Below are 15305 nucleotides of genomic sequence, written 5' to 3'. Positions count from 1 at the left end.
GGGAACGCGACCAGGCGCGCGCACAGTAACAATAATACAGAGAGGCTGCGCGTTAACAAGAGTCCTTATGGTATGAGATCATGCACCAAGACAATGCATGCCAGCGGTGGGTGTATCGTTTCAATTGTACAGTGTCATAATAATAAAAAAAACATGACCGAGACAGTGCACGTAATGCAGAGAGAGCAGAGGCTGCAACATCACCCAATCACAGTTGACCCAACAGCGTCTGTGCACAGCACACAAGCTCCGACCATCACGGTAACTCAAACTAAATTGTCTCTGCTATTGTTTCAAAGGAGACAAAAGCAGAAATACCATCATGGAGTGACAGCACAAGATGAAGCGCCTTACCTTCGACAGCCATTGTGCTAGTCCACAGATTTGGGCATCACTCGCGCACGGGAGCAGGCAAAATGTAAAACTCAACGCTCTCTCATTGTACCTTGTTTGGCGTGTTATCATCACTTTGCTGCGGGCAACCCGGAGCGCACAGCTGCTGCCGCGCCTCAAAGGATCCTGGGAAGTGTAGGCTCAGCGCCTTCTTGAGCATGAGGGAAGGGCAACTTTCCTCAGTTTTGCAGAAAAGGCCCTTTTAAAAGCTTCCCACTCTATATCACACATATATATCTATATATCTATATATATATCTGTATATATATATATATATATATATATATATATATATATATATATATATATATATATATATGCAAACACCAAGAAGAAACATGTACATAGAAAGAAAGGCCCTATTTAATAAACTATAAGAAAATTGCAACCAAACCAAACACAGTAAATGTCCAGAGGGTAAAAAAGTGTTCTATGACCTTTGCACATGGACACAGTTGTGATAGAGCTGGTCATGAAAGTTGTAGCAGGAAAACACCGTCACCAGATTTGGAATATTCTCTATCTGTTTGAAAAACCACCATTTGAAGGAAAAGTTTAACATTTTGGGATAACAATCTTGTCGCTTTGTTGCAGAGAATTACAGAAGGCCGTCAGGTATAGTACACAACCTGCAGGCTCAGTGAAAGCCGTCAAAGGCAGGTAGAGAGAAGTTAATGAGAACGTTCTTGAACAGTAAACACCAACAGCAAAGGCAGTTTGTCTTGAAGCGGTTCTGAATGGGGTTCCATCGACCGAAACACTGCAGCACGTTTATTATGGGCTGTAGTGCCAGAGCAGCAAAGATGAGATAGAGCATATTATCATATAGAATGCAGCAGTAGGTGTTGTAATTATCTTTGGTAATAAACCTGAGGGCAGAATGGTAAATGGAGTGTAATGGCCTCAGAGTGGAGGCAGCAGCAGCATGTTGATATATGACATCCTGCTTCAGCAATCCTTTTAGCCTTTGTTTCTTTACAAAAAAGCCAAGCTTATTATCATCTTTTTACTGAAAATGATTTAACGTGGTATCGAATTGTGAGTTTATCATCAGGACAGATCCCAATATATTTGTAGTATGTGAATTCTTCTAGGATATATGGACATTATAATAATCCATATCTTTGTATCTGGAGAACAGACTGCATTTTGTTTTATTTCCATTGACTAAAGGCATCTTAGAGTGCATTGAAGTAAAGTTGCTTCCCTATTGCCCAATGGTTGATTGGATGGAATCTGAACCAAAGAATAAAACAGTATCATCTGCAATAAAGATGAGTATTGTGTGTACAGCCTGAGCCTTTAGTGACAATAGCATTAATATAAATGATAGACACTATAGGTCCATATTAGGATCCATGTGGAACACCATTAGTTAGTTAAGGCATTATTATTTGGCCTTAACTGCCTTGATACACTCATTTCAATAAGATACGTATAAACTGAACCATCAACGGGCCGACAGAAAATAATCTTTGTTGAGGCAAGGAATGATTACATTTATCAAATGCTTTTTATTTATGGATATACATATGCAGGCACAACGTTTCTTGTTGACTAAAACGTTGTGTAAGTGACTAATGATTAAGGTTGAACAGCTGAATTGGTGCTCGCTTTCTTGATTATTAGCTCTAGACTGATGTTGACTTAGAACACAAAGCTCTAAGAGGAACTCCTTTAACTTGGTGTTGATTAATGGATTTTGGCAGGAAAGACAATATGGATGTTATACTCCTATCCAATAAGGTAGAGTGTTAAAAAAACAAGTATGAGTAATGCATTCTGAAATTACACTTGCCTATAGATGATGTGTCTATAGAACTGTTTATTGAAAGTAACACAGATCTGATTGTGACTCATTTCTACAAAGCCATCAGAATGATTTCTTGGAAGTAAAGATGGGGCAGCTTTATTTCTATCAAAAATGACTTAATTCTAGAATGTACGAATGTAAAATGATCTGCAGGTCTTGGTAGTATCCTGACTTGGTCATTGTAACACCAGTGGTGCTTTTATACCTTATGGACCCAAAGGCTGTTCTTTCTTTGTGCACTCCGCCAGTGCAAGCAACAGTAGTTTATTTTAGGAATGACTGTGTCTAACTGTGAATACTATCATCATCAGGTCTCTGTTATACTAATTGGATGGAGCAGTTTCAACATGACGCACCTACTCTTTGAAGAAAGGTCAACTACATTAGTATCAGAGTGTTATAATAGTGTGTTAATTGAAAATGGGACTTTTCTGCCTTCCACTAACAATGAATGGCCATGAGGTCATTACATTACAGTAAAGTGAAAGTGAGCAAACAGATAAGGCATTTGCAGTATCAGCAAGTTATTAAAGGCTACAGGAAAGACATGCAGTACAGGTATTGCAAGATGGGGATAGATAAACAAAAGCACGCATCCAGCAGGGCATAGCCTGCATATCTACCTGTCAGACTGTCTTCTTCACTTTTCATGTTATTTCATTGGCACAGTTTAATTACAGACATCTTGCAGTGGTAAGCAGATAGTGCCACAGTATGAGGAAGTCTTGCTGTTTTTTTGTTTGTTTTTAAGAACGTTACTTTGGCAACATTCTTCAGCTGATACAGGTGTGGCTGGCGTTATGCACTTTGTTTGTTTTTTCTGTCTGTTTCCTAGTTTTTGCTTTTGTTTAAAGGTACCCTCAGGGTGTCTGGGTTTTCTCCGACATATCTTCCTGTCGAGTTATTAACAGTCCTTACATAAAGTGTGTGTGTGTATGTGTGTGTGTGTGTGTCATGATACTGGAGGGGGTCACAATGGTAGAGATGGTGGGCACCGTAGACGTAATACCAGCCACTACTAGTTTTACAACTAACACCCTCCTGTGCATGGGGATCGAACCAGCGACCTCATGGTTACTGGTCAGCCACCTTTCATCTAGGCCATCCTTCCACCCCCTTTGCACACTAAAGAAATGTGAAATAATGTATTTCCAAAGATGTCACACCATGTGTGTTTCCTGGTCTGATGCGATTAGCCTGAAGATAGTCAAACAACGTGAATCCAAAGTGAACAACAGCCAAAACTAGGATTATGAAACACAATGATGATGTGACCAGTTTTTGATTTTCAAAAGATGCTCCTTTATTTAATGTTTTACCTCTTACATATTTCAAACAAGTGCACAAGCATGAGGTTTACAAAAGGCAAAATGAAGGAGAAAAAGAGCTTATCAAAAACCAATCAGGCCTATGTGCTGTTTGTGTTTGGCAAGGTATTTTCACGCTTTAAGCTCACACTCAGACAGCAAGACAACAAGACTAGTATACGTAACACATTATGCCCTGTTGCTTTGTGTGGTTGCTAAAGGTTTTTGCAACAGAAGTTTGAAAGGACTCCAGTGAGGACAGTCAGGTTCTCATACAATAGAGCTTTGAACATGGAACAAACTATTTAACCAATAAATACGTTTTCAACTAAATACATTTAAGGTCCAGTTTTGTAACTCAGAAATGTTGAAAAATTAATTAAATCCATGATAGTACTGAAAACTATAATTTAAAATAAGGTGTGATTTTCATATAGTTGGTTTGGCTTAAAGGCTTTGCCCCTCAGTTCCCAGTGTTGTTAGATGATGGACCAACACCACCCCAGTGGGCTCCGATGGAGGTGAGGCCTGAATGGATCCGTCCGCTGATGAAGCGCAGCTCGGCCTTGGGGTTGGTGGGATACATGTTGAAGGAGGTGCCCGAGGGCTGGCCCGCTGTCAACATGCGGCCCATGTTAGTAGTGAACACCAGTGAATAAATGTAGTGGGAATGCTTTCCAGAAATCCCGGTGATGGCTTCATCGTCAAACAACTCAATCTCTATGGGCAAGCCACTTTTGTATCCGGCAACAGCGGACCAGGTGAAGCCGTAGCGAAACTGGATGCTGAATAAAGGTGATAAGACAATATGTCATGGGGTATCATTCTAGTTTAATTCATAAGAGACAGGAAAACTGCAGGTGTAAAGCCAAATAAGAGTGATCATGATTCAAATGCTCAAAGAAAGTTTCCAAACAGCATATTTTACATGTTACATTTGACATGTAAACGTTAGACTTAAAAAAAAAATTATTATATAAAAATAAAAATAAAGTTATACATCTGTGACACATTTTTGTGTTCAGAGTAGAAGGAAAATGGCAAGGAAAGGGACATGTGAACACGTTGTGCATAAAGTCACTGCATACTTTTTATGTTTTCTATTAATACAAGACTGTGATCTTTTCCTGACCATAACCAACTGCAAAAAAAAAATAATACTTGGAGTTGCAAGTTAGTTTGAATATGAGATAAACTTCTGGGATTTAGGTTTACATGAAGAAAACTATTAAGCCAGATGAAATATATTTGATATTCACCCATAGATGCGGTTGTTGTTGAGCTCCCACATTCTGACAGCCGTGATTCTGCTTTCTCCTTGGATACTGTAAGCGTTGCCACTGCCTGACCCCACTGCCGGTGAGTAGGAGTACTCAGGCTGGTCTGCAAAGACAAGAGGCAAGAGCAAACATAAGTCAACAATGCCAGTATGTGAACAGGCTGAGAGGGAATTTTGTATTTCCAATTTTTTTGTATGGTATCTATTTAATTTTCTGGTAAAAAAAAAAATCTCATTCAAAATGATAACACTTCACAATAATTCATTATTAGCTGCAGTGTTTGCAGTGTGCCAATGCAGCTGCAATATATTGCCTTTAAATGGAACTATTTTAAATATGTGTATGTGTTTTTCTATAGGCACATTATATCTAAATGTTACTTGCACTAATACATGTTACTTGCACACTTACCATAAGCCAAGACAGAGGCTGCGAGTAGTGAGATAAGGACGAGGTAGTGCATTCTGTAAAATGAATTGTCCAAAATTATTTTTTGTTTATCTACCAACAATGATTTAGTTAGTTAGTTATTACAGACAGTGTGAATTTTGAGAAATAACCAAATACAAGTCTTACCTGACTTTTATTTTATTTCTTGCACTGCGATGAAGAGATATCTACAAACAATGAAAAATAAAAATGTTTTTTGTATTTTCTTTCCATGTATTTAAGATGATAATTGAATCAAAAAAAGTATCTGAAAAATTATAGCAATGAATGGCAGAGAAGCCAAAAGAAGCACATACTCACATATCAAGTATCAAAGCATGAGATGATCCGTCTGTGTGTGCCACTTCACCTCTTTTCAACCCTCTATTTGTACTTGGGCATCAGCAAGTGTTATATCAGCAAACCATGGTACATTCCTGAGCACATTTTTAATGGCCATGCCTACACGTAACTTTATCTGTTGGTTGAGATGGGATCAAGGAAATAAGTGATGACCTGATATGGACTGGTATGTGACAGCTGGCATCATAGTGCTCTTGATTTTTCAGAGAAGGCTGTGATAAGATCAGGTGTGACAAGATCCGTCAAACAGAAGTCTAGCGTATTCTACAGGGAAACTTCTTGAAATGAGTTACTTTTTATTTCCTTGTTTATGAGTTCAAGCACGCATGGGAGGGTTTGCACCTACTCATTTGGAGCACTGCTGAATTACATTCCAGAAAACTTTTTGTTGTTCCGGAACTTCCTTGCGAGAAGCAGTTGTAACTGACGGTAAATGGTCAGGGATGTTTGTCAGGTTTATTTTGCACCATTTCATAACATAATCCCTCTACTTATATCATTGTGCATGGCAACAAAGCATCTTATAATATTTTGCAGCCATTATCCACTGCTAAGCAATCATGCGTTTTAGTTGCACTAACAGAAAATATATTTTTTTTAAACAAAAAACAAATATAAAAAACAAGACAAGATCTTGCAGCAAAATGATGAAAATAATTCTTATCGCCACAGGACCAGTTGAGCTGCCTTCTAACTTTTTATCAAGATGTGACCCGATTGACTGGCAACTTCGCTTCACAGGGATGATATACATACCTCCACCTCTGCGCTCATGTTTTGTAAGGGTTTTTCATACAGTAGAAACCAGCACGTCAGGGGGAAATTCTTAAAACATATTGTTTAGTCATAATCAAGTGAGACATAGAGTGCACAGACTTCCATGTGTTTTACTGTAAGTTTAGGATGAGAAAAAATAACTTTGAGATATTTAAGTTTATTTGTATTGTTCAAAATGTCAGACTGCTTTTAACACTGCCACATGCATTTATAACTAGGAGAAAAAAAAGGAAAAAGTTTCTTTATAGTATTGTATTAATGTTTAAAGCAACTTTTATTATATATATATGTTGGCAATGTGAAAACATAAATTACCACCATAACATGTGGCTCCCCTCGGCGTTATACATAGCTTTTCAGTGAGTTTCAACGCATTGCTTCAGCTGTCCGGCTCATGACTTTACTTACAGCATTATTTTTGGGCACAACGGGCAGCTATTTACAGTGACAAAGCTTCAAAAACCCACTGTACGCTACCTGTTGTTATACAGCCAACTCTGTTCTGATTCTACCAAACCCATGAACTCTACTAAAACACTGGTAAAGAAACCCAATCTGTGTGTGAAATACTGTGCTACAGTATTCTGCAAAGCTGCTGGTTGTATCATTAAACTTAGGAAACCATTAATATTAGCCATAATGACCAATTTGCAAGCAACTCTGATCGGAAACTCATGCTGCTCAAAGCTAGAATCTCTTTGATCTTTATCTCTGCAGCAGAATAACAAAGTTAAAGTTTTGAAGGAGATTTCTCAAAAGACATGCATGACAGCGACAACTCAGACGTCCACAACATCCACAACACTAACGGAAATAGTCTTCAATTATCTGCAAAAATTGTTAAAAAAAATATTCTCTGAATAATCCACACGGATTGAAGTATTGTACTCTGTATATTCCTTTGAAATTGCACCGCAGATGTCCACTGAATAGACCCAGGTCAAATTGAATTTTAAATCCCCCTCTTGGCCCTGCTTGATAACGACTGAGGTTTCTTCTTTCTTCACAGGTTCCGTTGAGCCAGCCAAGTAGCTTGCTAGCCGTAAAAGGATTTCCAATGCCTCTTTGACCCAACATCAAACCAGCAGAGTAATGATAACTCCATCATCCTGGCCCTGCCACAGCATCTCCCCTTCAAATGCCACCTTCCCATGTTTCCTGGCTCTCATCAGAATCCCCACCACCTTATCAGAGATTCGAACATATCTGTCGAACAGCTGTCCAAAGGTGACGCGGGTCTTTCCGTCTGGGTCCCGGTCGGCCATAGTCCTGATCACGTAACACATGTCGCTTATCTCACCGTGGATGTGTTTCTCGGCGCGCTTGGCCCTCTCCGCCGTTTGGGTACCCTCCTTGGGGCGTCCGTAACCCTCTTGGCCCTTGTGGAGGCGCAGTGACATGGAGTAATCATAGTCAAAATATTCACTGAAGGGGTTGAGTTTCTGGGTAACGGTATGCTCTGAGGCCCAGTTCTGCCAGCGGCTCTTGAGGTTTCCCACAGCACTGTATTTCTTGGAGAGGGCATTGATCTTGCTGGCATCCTCAGCTTCCTTTTTGTACCTGCGAGGGACGTAACATTATATTACTTTTTAAATTACATTTACACGTAAACTTCAATAAAAATGGCATACTATCAAAGTGTGGCTTTTTGGGAATGCAAGGATGAGTACCACGCACATTTGCCTCTTAACAGTTATTAATTCCAACAAGTTTGTGGAATTTTATTGTATATTGGCAATGTTCATCCGTAAGCTGATGGGACAATGTGGCCTTGGGTTTTCTATCACCACTGCTGTACGAGCATCCTCAATTGTTGTAATTGTTAAGCCTGTTAATTGTTTCATTCTACTTAGATATTAAAGGCAAGATAACATTGAAAATATTTATTATTATTTTATTTTTTTCAAAGTTGTCATGGAAAAAGCCCTGGACCTTTATAGAAACGGCTACATCCTGGAACATCTTAATCCGTGACCTCATTGTGCACAAGTGGGTGCATTTTCAAAGCATCATATTTCCTCGACAGTCAAACGTCTCAAGTTAATATCCTGTTTCAAAGGGGAACATTTCATTGGGGAAGTAATGACATTGTTTCACCTTACGTAATGCTGTATCTTTTGTTCCCGCCACACCTTTGTTCAAAAAGAAACACTTCTCTTCCCTGGAATGAAAAATAAAAAACACCCTGATCATACTCACGTCGAGACTGTGGATCTTTTAATCTTCACTTCCGACTCAGAGTCTTCTTCATTGTCTTCTTTCACAGAGCTTGTGCTGTGTGTTTGAGCATCCTCTATGTCCAATATGTCCTTCTCTGCCTTAGGTTGTCCACTGTCTTCTTTACCACCATCACCACCACCATTGGTTTTAACCTCACTTGATTCTTCTCCCTCTTTTCTAACCTTCTGATCTTCCTCTGCCTGCTTCCAGCTTTCTGTGAGAGATGAAACCATGTTGGAGCATTTTCTGCGCAGTGTAGGCGACATTTTATTCTCCAGGAGCCTGTCAATCTCCTCATCTGATGGTAGACACTCCTTCTTGATTTTCTCGGTCAGGAGCCCTATTCCAACACTTTTCTCCCCAACCCCGCTGGTCACCATCTCCACCCCTTGCCTGACCTTGATGCATGATTCAACCGGTGGCTCAGCTGAGCTCTTAACCGCCTCAGTCTTGGATGCATCTTGGGTGTCCTTGTGGGGCGTTGGGTTCTCTAGAGCTTCTCCAGAACCGATGACATGATTTGGAGAAGCTTCAGTTGGAGGTTTCTTTGGGACCCATGTCTTTCTGGGTTCCTTGGCTGGTCCTCCAGGAAAAGATGGAGCCCAGCCACTGGGTTCACTGGCTTGCTTCTTCTCGTTCTCCTGAATCAATTGCTGCCAGCCACTTGTCAGGCCACACACCATACTAATAGTGCGGAGCTTCTTGATGTTCTTGTTGGTGGATGGTTTCCGGCGTTGGGACTCTTGACCGGCCTGTTTGTCAGACATGATTTTGCATAGAAATGTGTCGATTTAGGGCACTTTAATCCCACTTAGCTATTTATTCTTTCTCTGCTCACATCTTTGTTTCCTCTAACTTTTCTCCCTCTGCTGGGTCTTGCCCTCACCCTTGCTACCGCTGCTCTTAAATGGGGAGAGCACACCCTAACATGACGGTGGAAAGTATTCAAGTCATCCCAGGCTACCGACCTGATCGTCTTTCCCTGACCCGAGTCAACTCTGCAGACTCATGTTTCATCACAGATTGTATAACCAGTAACTAGACGTAAACTGCCAATAGAACAGGGGGTGTAAAGCTTGATCAGAAACAAACCGCTTGATATGGTAATCAAAACGTATCTTATTATCTGCCTTCCTTGAACAGATTCAGGAGAAAAAAAACATAACGTTAAATGCAAATATACTGTACATGTTCTTTATAAATAAATGGAATTGTGATTGACATTATAAACAGTACACACACACATTTAGACTCATCTGGAGATATACACTGAGGGATAAAGAACTGATATTGTGTCCACTAAGGCTACTCGGTCATCTCTTACAATTGTCTTGGAAGTTTTGAGATACTGTGTTTAAAGTGAGACTATGTAAAAAGAAACAACACATCCAACCTCTTACCAATGGTTACCAATAAAATAGGCCCTTTCTCATTACTGTTTTTTTTTTGTCTGGTATAACATGTTGGGTATAACCACATGCCTATGGTGGCAAAATGTGTGTTAGCTAATGTTAGCAAACTTCAGATACATGAGTAATTTAATGACATTAGTGAATCTAACAAGTTGGCTGACTTTACGACTCCTCCCTACTTGTTTTTGAATGTGAAGATTTTAGCATTTACATTTTTGCATAACATGAACCAGTTGTGACTTTTGACCGATTTATTTATATGTGTTCGGTTACTGTATGGTAGCTACCTACAATTGTGTATGAATGCACCATATTCAATAAGTTGATTATTTTCTTGTGTAAGATGTTAACCTAAAAAGTTACTACTAAATCAAGTTCATAGTATAATAAAGTACACTATTCAGAATCTGCTGCTGTCAGCATTTTCACTGTCATGTCTCTCTTCTAAAGAAATGTTCTTGTAGAGAAAGAGTTAAAGAGGCAGTCAAGGGAGAGAAAAGAATCAGGAAGCGTCTGATGCATGTGACACCTGGAGGAGACAAGGATCTCCTGCTTACGTGTGAAGGGATTTCAGTCTTGCAGTGAAGCTGGTCGTAAAATCATAATTGACTCTCTCACGGAGCAGAGAGCAGAACGCATCCTGACAATCTTAGCACTATTAACATCAAGCTTGAAGAGCTGAACCTTGACTGAGGTGTTTAGTGCAGTTTTTAAGAGCTTGTATTTTGATGTGTGTTGGTTTTTCACCTTAGTGTTTGCAGGGCAGGGGTTATTTATAGGACTTGGCACACACACATGCACTCAGACAGCTGTTGGCAGTTTGTCATGGAGAGTGGATGTGACGTGTTGAGCATCAGCTTCTCCAACCAAGTCAGTGTGTAGTTTACAAATGTTCCGGTCTGAATGGAGGGTTATTGCTCCTCCCCAAGGAGAAACATGGTCATTACGGTTTTTAAGGATTAAATGACTTCAATATATTATAAAACATGGATGGAACTGATTTTTGCAACTGATGTGGTTCAGTGTATTTTAATGAAAGTATCTTATTCAAAGGCAACGGCTTCAGTGAAGTAAAAAATGTTTTGTAACATCTACTTCGTTAAGGTTTTAGATATGAAAATAACACCAACAGTCACAAGGTTAAGGTTCATCTGTCACATCCAAGACAAAATCCTTTCCAAGTCTCTTTATTTTGTGAAGGCCCAGCTGCAGATTTTCCCTTAATTTTGCCTATACTACAAGCATAGCAGACTATATAAACAGTAGATCGGCAGGGCCCTGGAACAGTATTGACAGCAAAGTAAGCAATACCTCTGTACCGTATCTTTTCTACAGACGATGGCAAAAGGGGGATAATTGGCCTCATAAAACAAGTTAGGGTAAATGTAAGGGTGGCAGTCTACCAGTAGAGGCTGCTATTATATCACAGTTGAATCACTTTCACACTCAGCAAGAACTCAACAGGCCTCTTCAGCTCAGTGGTTGCGCTATGTATATCACAGTTTGTTTTATTATATTGAAGATTTGATTCTATCTATATCAGCCTGTTTATTTTTTTCTGTCTTCAAAATTGCAACATGCAGAGTGAAAAACAGGGGGATGATGAGGCTAAAAAAAGGCATTTTCCTGATACACGGCCTAGAACCCAATAAGCACACAATATCAAAAAACCTAAAAAAATAAACAATTAACAATAAGTGCTTAAAGAAATGATTATGTCCATTTTAACTGCCGATTTATATGGGACATGTATTCATTCAACCTTTATTTGTACTCGAGACATCGTTGAGGGGGTGACCCTCATTTCAACGGACGTTGAGTCAAAGCAAGTCATTGCAAGGCAATCACGACAGCAATTGAACAACATTTTCTTATAATTTCTTTTTCTGTCTCAGGAACTAAAAAGTAGTGTATGCTGCAGGTGGGAATTCAGTGCACTTCCTGTGTTAATAAGGGCTTCTCCGGTGAGGTTGGCCAAATAGACCGGGTGGTCGACCCCACTTAAGGCAGAGGAGGTCCAGATCTGGACAGAATGCACCTGTGTTTCCTAGTGCTAAGCAACATCTGCGTTGTTACCGCCGTTCTGTTTACCTTTCACTGCTTGTTCCGAGATTGTTTTATTTGGCCGCTCTTATTATTGCACATTAATTGTGCCGGAATGCGTCTGTGAGGACCTCTCGATCTGTGTCTCTGACCTCTGTGTCTGTGTGTTATGCAGATTTGTGTTACCATGCTCATAACTAGGGGTCTTGCACATAATTGGAATTTTGTTGTTGCAATGATCGGATCAACATCCCAGCGTGTATCAGATGTGTGTAACTATGGTCTTGATTGCTGCGGCAGTAGCTTGAATCTGGTCAGAGTTTATTTGCAGGAGCAGCTTTATGACTATAAGAAACAGCTGTAACAAGGATTCAGAGGAAGTTTTTTTTTCTTTTTTCTCTCATCTGTGGAGTTTGATGGGTGTTTTAATGTCTTCTTCATTTCCAGACTGACCAACAATAACATCTGGCAACACACATTATAGCTCCCGAAACATCATACACTGAACTACATTGGATTCAACAGAAGAAGAGGCTTCTTTTCTTTCCACAATGTTGACCGGAACTACGAAGCGAGCCACGCAAATCTGTCCTGGCCCAGGAAAAGTAAACCACAATGCAATCCACTAATACTTCCTTCCGAAAGAGGGCTTCATGTTGTTGTTGTTGGGCTGTGCCGCAAGGCCCTTGATAAATAAAGGACGGGAGAGACAGTAAATTAAAGGGAGCTCAATACAGGGGTCAGCGATGGCTGGCCTAGAAGGAGGCTGAGAGGAAGCCTGGTCCCCTGCAGAGGGACCGACAGGATGACAGAGAGCTCTGCTGGGGCCAGACACACTCATTAGAGACTCTGGGAGGAACTAAAGGTCCCTGCTTTAGGATTTATGAAGACAGGTTTCATGACAGTGTTTTACAGGATGAAGAGGATGGAGGCAGACGAGGAAGGGGATATGATAAAAGATAAAACAGCAGCTCTTTGGAGTGGCAAGTGTTTACAGTTGTCGAGGGTCTACACGGCACTGTTTTATGTTAGAGATGCATCACTGGTGAATGCTAATCGCTCTGCGAGGCTGTAGGCACCACAGTGCTTTGAGCTACATTGTAGCATCAATGTGCCATGAGGGCAATAACAATGCTTGTGTGCTGAACGTTAGCAGATCTGTCATAGCGTGCTGCCTGTGCCAGCCTTAGCACATCAGCTTGCTTGGCTAAAATGTAACTTATGGCCTGGCAAATGTTCAGTTTGAATCTTACATCTTTAAAATCTGGGCTCTGTTCATGTATTTTAAGACAATTTTCCGGCTAGTTAGCCCACACTTAGCATGCTACTTTTTAATTTAATGAAACTTGTGTGTTTATTTATTTTTTATTGTTTTGTGGTCACATAATTATGTTATATATTTCGAGGTGTTATTCACAGTGATTAATTTTTAAAAAATTGGCATTTTCTTTAGACATGGTTTTGTTAGCAGAGAACCTATAAAAACATGGTGCTTTAAGTGTGATCGCGTCACTCAGCGATCACACTTCATTACTTCAGACCGATGCGGCCCGTGGAGCAATAATTGGCCACACACTTCTCACTTGTAATCATCAACTTCTATAATGTTACGAACACCAAGCTCTGACATGAAAAGTCCCAAAGATAGGACCAGTGCATTCATTCTTCTGCTGTTTCTTTACACAACATATCATGGCATTCACATTGCTTTTCCCATGTATTTCTGCTATAGCTTTCTGGGGAATAGACAAATATAATACAAACACTTCATTGTAGGAGTAAATGCTCTCTTGCCTAAACTTCCCAGGATGTCCAACGTGATTTAAAGTCTCTCTGGGATCCATATTTGCGGAGTTTGACCTCTAACGTCTGAAAGTGAAGTGAAATTTGCAGCTGATATTGTTAAAGCTCCTTTCATCCAACTTAAAAAAGGCCCTTCATGTTATTATCAGTTTGAATAGCTTCTGCCGGGGCCCGCAGCCTGTCTTTTGCTTCACACCCTCTGTGTACACCGAGTGTCATTCTTACTCCCATAGATCATCAATCATATCAAGCGCCTTCTCACTTTTTCTAGTTGAAGGAGTTCCTCACCTCAGCCCACGTTTTACATTTTTATTCCACTCAAATTTATTTTCCTAAAGGATCATGGGACATTTCTGCTCAGAACCGGCATTAGGCCTACAGAATCCCAAATCACTTTGTAATTACCAGCACCATAATGTTACCGCCTTTCTGCCCTCAAAGTTGGACAGAATATTTGATTAGTTAGTGATAACCAATGGCAACCATTCTCATTATAAAAGACACAGAGACAAAACATTAAAGTAGGCTTTTAGTGCTCTTGAGATCAGATAACTCGCGCTGCAGATTTGAACATTTAAAGCGGAAAAACTGTAGATACAATGCCCTACACGTACAAATGAAAACAGTGATTGAATCTTAATATTTCTAGAGAGACCACACAGCTGGTGAGGGATTGTATTGCAGTTAAGAAAGAGAATGACCTGCAGTGATTTCTTTATGCTGGTCCTTGTGATTTATCACGCAACATGATAACATTTAATACCCAGTCATTAATTTAAACGCAAGCAAAGTGATGTCACTGGCATAGAAACGGCAGAACTTCAGGTTTTTTATTCTCCTCAGCTATGAAGCGAGCGTAACACACTCCATATAAAGGTTGAAACAGTGAAAGACGGTATAGGAGAAACACAACAAGTTCAAAGCAGAAAAAGATAAAATACCATAAAAAAGAAAACACAGTAACAACAGGATTTAAATGAGCAGGCTATAGGCTTATGCTGCATTCATGGTAGGATAGAATGAATAATCTTACTTTCATGTTTCACCCTTTAATTTATTTTTTTAACCCATTTTCCTCTTTCCTGTGTATCTCAACAATAGAAGAGTATTGCATAATACATTTATTCCATGAGTCTTGTTGCATTTATCTCTTTATCCTGGGATGATGGATATCTCAGTCAATCTGTTTTCTGTAACTTCTCTGCTCAGCTTGAGTCCCAAAATTTCAGCCATGACAAAAAAATTTCTGTTCTGGACGAAATCTGTTTCTACTGATATTAATAATTAGGCTACTAATAACAAATTCAAAAGGCCTTTTTCTGATTCTAATATCTGATTTAAAATGATGGAGCGAGTCTCTATTTTCACTTGCACTTCCTCTCTCTCTCTGTATTCTCAATGTTTTTATTCATCTCCATGTGAGCAGGTGGTCTCTTCAGGGGATTCGTTGGCCTCCGAGTGTTCA

The 15305-nt window shown here is 39.8% G+C and overlaps 2 protein-coding genes across 3 annotated transcripts; both read right to left on the bottom strand.

Annotated features, from left to right (window-relative positions):
* Positions 1 to 3508: 3508 nt before the first annotated feature.
* Positions 3509 to 5641, bottom strand: LOC307263757 (zymogen granule membrane protein 16-like). Of its 2 annotated transcripts, none has more exons than XM_080044999.1 (5): positions 5544 to 5641; positions 5370 to 5410; positions 5205 to 5257; positions 4773 to 4896; positions 3509 to 4298 (listed from the first exon to the last, which is right to left on the bottom strand). In XM_080044999.1, exons 3-5 carry the CDS (start codon positions 5254 to 5256, stop codon positions 3977 to 3979), a joined length of 498 nt encoding a protein of 165 aa, XP_079901125.1. In that variant the 5' UTR covers position 5257; positions 5370 to 5410; positions 5544 to 5641; the 3' UTR covers positions 3509 to 3976. The 2 variants fall into 2 exon arrangements, with proteins under 2 accessions (XP_079901125.1, XP_079901126.1); XM_080045000.1 differs by having other exon boundaries at positions 5540 to 5580.
* Positions 5642 to 7438: 1797 nt separating this feature from the next.
* On the bottom strand, positions 7439 to 9349 carry abrab (actin binding Rho activating protein b; the record flags this gene model as incomplete). The annotated part of the gene is made up of 2 exons (XM_080045165.1): positions 7439 to 7922; positions 8562 to 9349. The coding sequence occupies 2 exons, from the start codon at positions 9347 to 9349 to the stop codon at positions 7439 to 7441; spliced, it is 1272 nt and encodes a 423-aa protein (XP_079901291.1).
* Positions 9350 to 15305: the final 5956 nt, after the last annotated feature.

The sequence above is a fragment of the Ammodytes marinus genome (genome assembly GCF_949987685.1).
Source record: "Ammodytes marinus genome assembly, chromosome: 17".
Taxonomy (NCBI): domain Eukaryota; kingdom Metazoa; phylum Chordata; class Actinopteri; order Uranoscopiformes; family Ammodytidae; genus Ammodytes; species Ammodytes marinus.
This window is presented reverse-complemented; position numbering and strand designations above follow the sequence as displayed.

Coding starts and splice junctions, on each gene's coding strand:
- LOC307263757 (XM_080044999.1), bottom strand. CDS start 5,256: ATGCACTACCTCGTCCTTATCTCACTACTCGCAGCCTCTGTCTTGGCT. Junction 4,897..5,204: donor AGCCTCTGTCTTGGCTTATG/GTAAGTGTGCAA, acceptor TTGTCTTTGCAG/ACCAGCCTGAGTACTCCTAC. Junction 4,299..4,772: donor AACAACAACCGCATCTATGG/GTGAATATCAAA, acceptor ACCTTTATTCAG/CATCCAGTTTCGCTACGGCT.